Here is a 9101-nt window from a genome sequence, read left to right on the forward strand (position 1 = left end):
AGAGGACAATATTTGACCGAGATACAACTATTTGAAAATCTGGAATCTGAGGTTGCAAAAAAATCTAGGCTAAATATTGAGAAAATCGCCTTTAAAGTTGTCCAAATTAAGTCCTTAGCAATGCATATTACTACTACTAATATTTTTTTGAATATATATTTACAAATTTAATTCATTAATCTTAATGGAACATGATCTTTACTTAATATCCTAATGATTTTTGGCATAAAAGAAAAATCAATCATTTTGACCCATACAACGTATTGTTGGCTATTGCCACAAATATACCCGTGTGACTTATGACTGGTTTTGTGGCCCAGGGTCACATTTGTGTATCGTACTGGAATCCGATAAAAAATTATTGACTGTCCACATTGTGGATCGTAACTGTTCAGATCAGATTTTTGTGTCTAATACCAATATTTCACAAGTTCGTACTTACATTTAATTAGGTAGAGTAAAGGTTATGTGTATTTGTGACCTTGGACCACAAAACCAGTCATAAGTCGTACGTGTATATTTTTCTATTGATAACTTTGGGTATGTAAAACATACATCTGACCTGTATCAGAATTGGACCACATATAAAGTGGCCCAAAACGGAATTGAAAAGATCAGATTCCATGTGGTTTGTGCTGTTCACACTGTCATGAAAAAAAAACAGATCTAAGTTTGCTCACATATGAGCATTTGGGCCACAGTTGCCTGGAGTCTGAATATAGCCTTGGTGCCCTAACAAGATACTGAAGACATGAGCAATGACAAAAAGTATTTTTTAAGCATACAGAATAAGGGTAACACTTTAAAACAAGGTTTCATTTGTTAACACAATTAACTAGTTAACATGAAAAACAATGAACAATACTTCTACAGAATTTATTAACCTTAGCTCATTATAATCTGAGCATTTACTAAAACATTTTTAAGATCAACATTTGTTTCTGAACATGATTTTTATGAACTAAAATTAACAATGGTTAATAAATGCTGTAAGATATTGATCATTGTTAGTTCATGTTTGATAATGCATTGACTAATGTTAACAAATGATACCTTTTTGTCAAGTGTTACCAGGCTAAAGCCCTTCAAAGAATAGAAGCCTAAAAATGACATCCAGAGGTCACATCAGACGCCCATGGGCATCCACACCTATAGTATACTATAAACTGGAGTAACAGGATCAGATTTTGTAAAGTTGCCCGAACACACTGTACCAATTGAAGAGAGTTGGCTATCCCAATGTCATACAGAAAGGTCAGGATTACAAACAGAAAAACTGAAAGATGAGATCTGTTCGCAGATATTTGAGAAGTGCTGCTGATTATGACAGCTAAATAACAAGGACATTTTTCCTGGATTTAGCCATTAGGTCTAAGGACACTCGCAGCTCTAAACCTCTGAGCCAGTGCTAAAAATATATTTGGTACACTGTGCAGAGCACATTTGATTTAGTGATAAGAACGTTATACCCATTTACTCAGAGAGAGAGAGAGAGAGAGAGAGAGAGAGAGAGAGAGAGAGAGAGAGAGAGAGAGAGAGAGAGAGAGAGAGAGAGAGAGAGAGTCTAAAAAACTAAAAAACCAAGGATTAAATTGTCAGGCAGAAATATAAAAAAAAAAAAAAAAAAATTATTAATGTTTGATATCACTTGAAGATGTTTCGTAATAATCTGTAGATAAATATATTCACTTCTAAATGACACCACTAATACTTATGATTAAGTATGATCAATTTTATGTGTATGTTTTATGTTTTAAGAAATTAAATGCAGACATTAACATATAGAACAAATACTTTTTATTGTTTACACACCAAAAAGTATGTTTAAGCTATTAAAAGTAAGTCTACATAGATTTCTAAAGGAGACACTTCTAGGTTATCACAAAACAGCACAGAATTCTCACTGCCACTCCTGCTGCAAGCTGATTGGCCGAGGGCTGACCATCCCTCACAGCTGATTGGTCGGTAAGGCTGGTGAGAACAGGCACCTGATGTACACTGCTCTTGGGAACATACTGTGTACCAGAGCACCATGACAGGGATTACAAAGCAATATAGACAAAAATGTCAGCCAAATTGAAAATTCAACCTGTCATTGCAAACATGTATGTCTTTCTTCTGCGAAACACAAAAAATATATTTTTGAAAAATGTCTCTGTGCTTTTTGGCCATATAATAAAAGTCAATAGGGTCTTTTGGATGTCATCATTCTTCAAAATATCATCTTTTGTGTTCCACGGGAGGAAATAAATTCAAACACGAGGACAAATAAATGACAGAATTGTCAGTTTTGCATGACCTATCCATTTAAGCCTGATTCACGAGCATCAATTGACCACATGCACACAAAAAAAGTAAAATAGAGATAGCAATGCACGCCATAAAATCCATATTATGCTGATCCCCAGCATACTAAAACAGGACAACAACAACACCAGAGCACGTGCACCAGGGCAACAAACTCGCATGCAAACTAAATCTGGATCCATCCCGCCAGCCCTGGCTGCGATCCCGCAGCTCTGAGCGCCAAGATACTCACTGCTGCTCCAGGACTTTAGAAGGGACTTGATACTGATCTCAAAGAAACCCGAATCCTGCTGGCTGGCCATATCTGCAGGAGGATGAGTTGCTGAAGTCAGTCAGAGGATGCTGTGGTCCTGTACATTTCCACCAGCAGCAGCCGGAACAGGCAGGTGGAATCGACTGCTATGGGAGAGTGATGTGAAACAGAGATGCTGCCACTAGAGACTGAGCCAGAACAGAGCGCCACAGATCCGCTAAGCTCACCCCCCACCCCCATCCTCCTCTATGTGTGTCTAACCCACCCTCCCTCTCTCTCTCTCTCTCTCTCTCTCTCTCTCTCTCTCTCTCTCGCTCTCTCTAGGCAGGTTCACTTTAAATAACCCAATGTCGGAGGCTGCAAGCCCTAGCAGGCAGAGCGGGGAGAAATCCTCTTAGCCCCGTGTGGTTAATTATAACCTCTGTTTGCTTGCATCCAAAGTGAGAGAGATTCTCCTGACTGTCCTCCTCGGCTTGAGTGTGTGAGAATAGACATGAAAGGGGAATCTGGTAGGTCAGTATCCTGATGTACAGGGGGGAAAAAGCCCAAGATGATACGCCACAAATGTTTTTTCTACTACTGTGGTTTATGTACACTGTCACATGTTCCAAATGGTTAGCACCCATCAATGCATTACATGAAAGAAAATGACAAAGACAAAATCTAAAGCCTGTCTATTTTCCAAATATCACTATACAGTGGGCTCAAATATATTGGAGAATTTAAACACTTAAATAACAATGAAAAATGTCTGAATGTCATTGCATTAGAAAATATGAAACCAAGTGGTGTCTGTGTCTGCAAACAAATGATGATAGAGCTTCACATCACTTTTACTTTTAGCAAACTGGTCTCAAGTTGATTTTTAAAGGACATTTCCTGAATGTTTACTCACCCCAAGGCCATCCAAGACGGCTGAGTAAGGAAAGGCATATACATCTTGGATGGCCTTGAGGTGAGTAAATAATCAAGACATTTTCATTTTTAGGTGAATTATTCCTTTAATGGATGCATGAAGTCAGTTTCTCTCAAGATCACAAAGGTGTAGTTCATGCAATTAACTTTAAAGAAATTAATACTTTAATTCAGCAAGGGCACATTATAAATTTTCAAAAGTGACAGTAAAATAGTTTTTATATTTATCAAACAACCCTGAAACATAATGCATCTCAATTTCCACAAAAATAACCAGCACGGGTGTTTTGAACTTAAGAAACGTAAAAAACTTTAAAAAAAGTTCCCCACAAAGATGACAATATCCAAAATCTTTGTCCTTGTGAGGAAATGTGTTGGTCCCCATGAGGATAATTGCTTATAAATCATACTAAGTAATGTTTTTGAACATGTAAAAATGCAGAGTTTTCTGTGATGAGTAGGTTTAGCAGTAGATTTAGTGTAGGGGGATAGAATATACAGTTTGTACAGTATAAAAATCACTGTGTCTATGGAAAGTCCCCTTAAAACATAACACAACGTGTGTTTTTTGTGTGTGTGTGTGTGTGTGTAATGTTCTGCGATTTTTAAAACAAATATCACTTGATTTGTTACTTTGTAATAATGCAAAGACATTCATACATTTTTGGCTTGTAGTACCTTTTTGGGACACTGTTTATTCCAAAGCCTTGTCTACTCTTTGTGTGGCAACCATGACCTTCCTTGACTCTGAGTATTGGTTTTGGCTTTGGCCATTCATCACAAGCTTCAGACAAGTATGAAGAAAAGGGCTGAAAAGAGACAACTGCAAGGCAGCTGGCCTGGAACAATAACATCAGTGCATTCACATGCTATTTTCTTAATTTCTTTGCTGTGAAACAAAGTCCAAAGCTCACAGGAAGTCAGCAAAGGTCAAACGCAGCACAAACACCAGTGCAATCGATGCAGTGGTAAACAAGTTTGTGACATTTGTGGCGTTTCTAGTAAGCAAAAGTCTTCTTTACAAGTGCACTTTAAAGGTCCCATGGCGTGGATTTTTTGTATTATTTTAGAATGTTTCCTGAGGTGTACATATATTGTATGATTTTTACATCACAAAATAATAATTTAGAAATAAAATGCATTTTTTCTGTACTGATGTTAGTCCTCTAGCTTGAATGCTCTGTTTGAAGGGGCGTGTCTGCTGTGAGACACAACGCACAACGCCCACTGTTGTGATTGGCTGACATCTTTGCATTTGAAATGAGTATTAGATTATGTGGCGGAGGGTGCGTGGTTTAGCAAGATCTGCAAACACTGCCAGAGAGAGACGGACTGCACGTGGACCAGAAGGACGGAGAGCTGGAGAAAGATTGCTGTGAAAGTTACTGAGTTGTTGAGAGCGCGAGTTTATTTTGTTTGTGTCTGAAAGCTCTGAATAAACACGAAGTCCCACGCCGACCCTGTCTCCTTCCTCCTTATTCTACGAGCTTTGTAACATGTGGAACCCCTCTCGAATACTTTTACTACGTTTTTTCTTATAAATTTACTACGGCGGGCAAAGCAGAGGAAGGGAGGTAACCGTTCCCCGTATGACGACATACAGGGAAGATTCCAGATCAGCTCGTCTGAGCTCTCATTTTCTCAAAGGCAGAGCAGGACACCCAGAACTCGGTTTACACCTATCGAAATTTCTAGCCAATTGGGGACCATATACAGGCTAGGGGAACTCATATTAATGTTAAAAAACCTCATACAATGAAAATGTCATGCCATGGGACCTTTAAATATGTACAATATCAGCATTGTACGAATTAGCCTACTCTACCTGTCTAAAATACAAATAAAAACAGATTCTGCACTGAGCTTGGGATATAACACATTGCTGATTTGCTGGCAAGCACTGCACATCCTGAGCCTGAGTCACTCCATAATCCCATCGTGCCCCTCTCTATCCCTCCGATGTCAAGAACTTGCCCTTAATTACATAATGCTCACTCTATTTATCAGGGCAGTATAGAGTTGCCCATTTGTGTTCTGTGGGAAAAGACTATTTATTTGTATAATGTAACCGCAATCTGAGAAAAATCCACTGAATTTAACAACAGTGGTGTCTAATTCAAACAATTATAGAGATGATACGATTCAAAGTGTTTTAATAGAAAGATGTTAAGTGCTTAAAAAGTAAAACAGTTGATGAGTCAGTTTTAGCCAATCTTTTTTATATATATATTTTCATATGCAAATACCCTAGACAGTCCAGACAGTAAGTCATATCAATTTTCCTGTGTCTATTTCACAGCTTTGCCTACAGGAAACGAGGGATTCATTTCTTCCCTGTTTTTGTTTCTCTTTCAAACATTAAAACTCCGCTAGGGGAGATACAAATATGGCATATGGCAGTTGAACAATCATTTATTTCAATTGTAAACTCAGAAGATACACTTATCCTTGTAACATAACCCACACAGATGGGATACGGTAACATTATGAGATTGGAGCAGGCACAGCGAGGGGCTCTCAGACAAATGATTATATATTGTCCTGCCTGAACTATCTCCCAACCTTTCAACCAGATCATTAACACCCCACAGTGCAAATGGAGGGCTTGATGGGTGGAAATGTCCAAAAACGTCCTGACTAACGTGCTCAAGGGCACAGAGCCTAAAAGCATCGTATTGGAAAATGGCTCAAGCCAATCATTCAAACAGCATCAAGCTATAAAATAAAGTAACTGATTAGGAACTGATTGTATAAGTGTATCTGCGATGTATCATCCCAGTTGTATCTGGGATATCTGGGATATTTGATAACCTAAAAATTAAGGTTCTTAAATGGTTCTTTGGCGGGGTGTACGGTTCAATGAAGAACCTTTAATATCCAAAGAACCTTTCCATTGCACAAAAGGTTCTTTATAGCGCAGAAAGGTTCTTTAGACTATAGAGCAGACACAAAACGGTTCTTCCGGGAACCAAAAATGGTTCTTCTATGGCATCACTGTGAAAACCCCTTTTTTGGTTCTTCCTGGCACCTTTATTTTTAAGGGTGTACGAACAAAATCAATGTTGTTATCACAGGCATTCATTGGCATGTTTTTTCTTTGAGAAATTGAACATATAGTCTTAAGCCTCCAGTGGGAGTATGAGCAGGTTGTTCGGCAGGTTGAGTCCCATTAAGAGCCTATTAAAAGCATTTTCAAGCTCTGATGAAGTGATGGAATGCGAGGCATGTCTCACTGATGCAGGCGTCACTGTGGATATCAGTACCAGCTCCGCACTCCTCTTTTCTTCTATCTACTTTTCCCTCCCTGTGCTGGTTCTCTCTCTCTCTCTCTCTCTCTCTCTCTCTCTCTCTCTCTCTCTCTCTCTCTCTCTCTCTCTCTCTCTCTCCACCCTCTGGCCCCTCTTTCTCCTCTTACACTCTCACCTTATCCTCCTTTTCAGACTAATTCAAGGAAATGCACACAAAGAGTAACACACAAAGCTCAAGTAACATTTTCAGTGTCTCTCCTCAATCTAAGCGGTCTCTGTGTCCTGTAATTTACATCCAACTGTTTATCACATTAAACACACATTAAACAAGCAGTATAGATACTGTGGGGTCCAAAAAGTCTGATAGCACTATAGGGAAAACGCTTCTGTTTTGCATTTTTTAATACAACTTTGTCCATTATGAAAGATATGATCAGCATAATAATTCCAGTTAAAAGTTAATAACGTTAATTTCAGAGTGCCTTGGTATTTAGCTGACAGTGTTCTACTGAACTATCTATTTGTTAAAAGTCTTATAAAAATGTATCTGGTTTCAACAAAAATATTTTCAATATTGATGATAATAATAAATGTTTCTTGGGTGGCAAATCAGCATAATAGAATGATTTCTGAAGGATCATGTGACATTGAAGACTGGAGTAATGATGCTGAAAATTCAGCTTTACCATAACAGAATAAATAACATTTTAAAATATATTAAAATAGAAAACAGTTATTTTAAACTTGGTGAGCATTTTATCTCAAAAACATAAAAAGAATCTTACTAATGTAATAGAGTTTCTGTCTTTTAACTTTTTAAAATGCTAAAAGTTTTGGCACATTTCCAGATTTTGAATCTGATTTTGGACCCCGCTGTATGTCAAGTAATGCCAAATCACGTAAGAAGATCCAGGACAACCCTGTCATAGAGTAACAGCCATCCAGCAAATCAGTTCTTAATTCAGCTGCGAGTTAAGGTGAATGCCGCAAAAAAACAGCATGTTCAAAAAAAAAATGCTATAGTATATTATAGTCAAATTACAGTAAAATGACTCTAGTAAATACTATAGTGTTTTTGAACCATACTATAATAAAGATACTACAGTAAATTGTAGTATATTATAGTATTTACTACATTTTGTTAATTTACTGAAGTATATTTACTATAGAATGGATCAAAAACACTATGGTATTTACTAGAGTCATTTTACTATAATATAATATAGTATTTTTTTTATGTCTGTTTCCACTTTGATAACCATTTCCTAAAATTTTAGCACATTACTACGGAAGTTTCACAGCAAACATTCTGTACAAATTTGACAATCTGAAAGCAAACAGTCTATTTTAACAAACATGACACCAGATTCTTGAGGTAACCAATAAATATCTATAGACATTGAGGCATTTCACACATGGTTGACAGAAAAACTCACGAAGTTGTCTTCTGACCACCCTAGCAAAGCAGTCTCTAAATTTTGCTCCAATCTCTTATTTCGTAGCAGACAGTGACAACAATTTAACGCCAATCATCACCTACATGCCAGAATGGTGGGCCTTTTCCTACAGCGGATCTTCTTGAACTTCCCGCGAAAGTCGCCGCTCAGCATCAGGTCTTCAGGTAAGCTGGCCATGCTCAGCACTTCAATCCCATCATTCTCCTGATGCACCGGCAGCTCCTTGCAGCCACGCTCGCCGATCGACATCTCCAGTTGGCGAGCCGCCCACTGCACGTCAGGCTTTCCACAGAGGTGCCATTGAACTTGTGATTTTCAGTTTGTTTGCTCTCCTTCTGTTGCTCTTTCTCTCGTCTTTGCCCTCTCACAGAAGACTGAGTCTCGATCCTGGGCTGTTTCTTATACCAGTGTGTGCATGGGTGTGTGTGTGGTGTGGAGAGATGCAGCCAGATAGGGGCCCGGCTCTGCGCTGCAAGAGTGTTTTAACCCCCTCGCACTTGTCAAAGCAGTTCAGCCAGTTACAGTACAACGTATGAGAACCGGCAGGTGTAGGATTACTGTGCCGCCCAGTGACAGAATACGAAAGGAAAAGGAAGACTGAGAAACAGAAAGAGACACAGGAAATGCTGCAAAGGGCAGCTCTTCGTCTTTGAGTAGTTATCACAAATGAGCTGTTTCCGCCATTCTGTGTAATTTAGTCCTCTTCCTGTGATAGTCCAAAGGGTGGGATTCCCCAAAGATTACGTCTCATGTTTTGGAAAGGCATCCCCAAACTCCGCTGGGATGGAGGAATGACTTGTGCTTGTTATTTGCATGAAAGCTCAGATGTGATTGTCCTTATTAAGTCACTAAGAGAAAAACTCAACACAGACTATGTAATGGGAATTGTTGCATTATGGGTGTAAACCCTCAGAGGCTTAA

General features: G+C 38.5%; 1 protein-coding gene across 1 annotated transcript in view; it reads right to left on the reverse strand.

The window, feature by feature from the left end:
- Positions 1–2750, reverse strand: part of frya (furry homolog a) — a 65733-nt gene extending 62983 nt beyond the window's left edge. Inside the window, 1 exon segment of the mRNA XM_079824314.1 lies at positions 2540–2750. Coding sequence (XP_079680440.1) covers positions 2540–2609 — 70 coding nt within the window. The 5' untranslated portion in view covers positions 2610–2750.
- Between the last annotated feature and the right edge of the window lie 6351 nt (positions 2751–9101).

Source organism: Gobio gobio (genome assembly GCF_949357685.1).
Source record: "Gobio gobio genome assembly, chromosome: 8".
NCBI lineage: Eukaryota > Metazoa > Chordata > Actinopteri > Cypriniformes > Gobionidae > Gobio > Gobio gobio.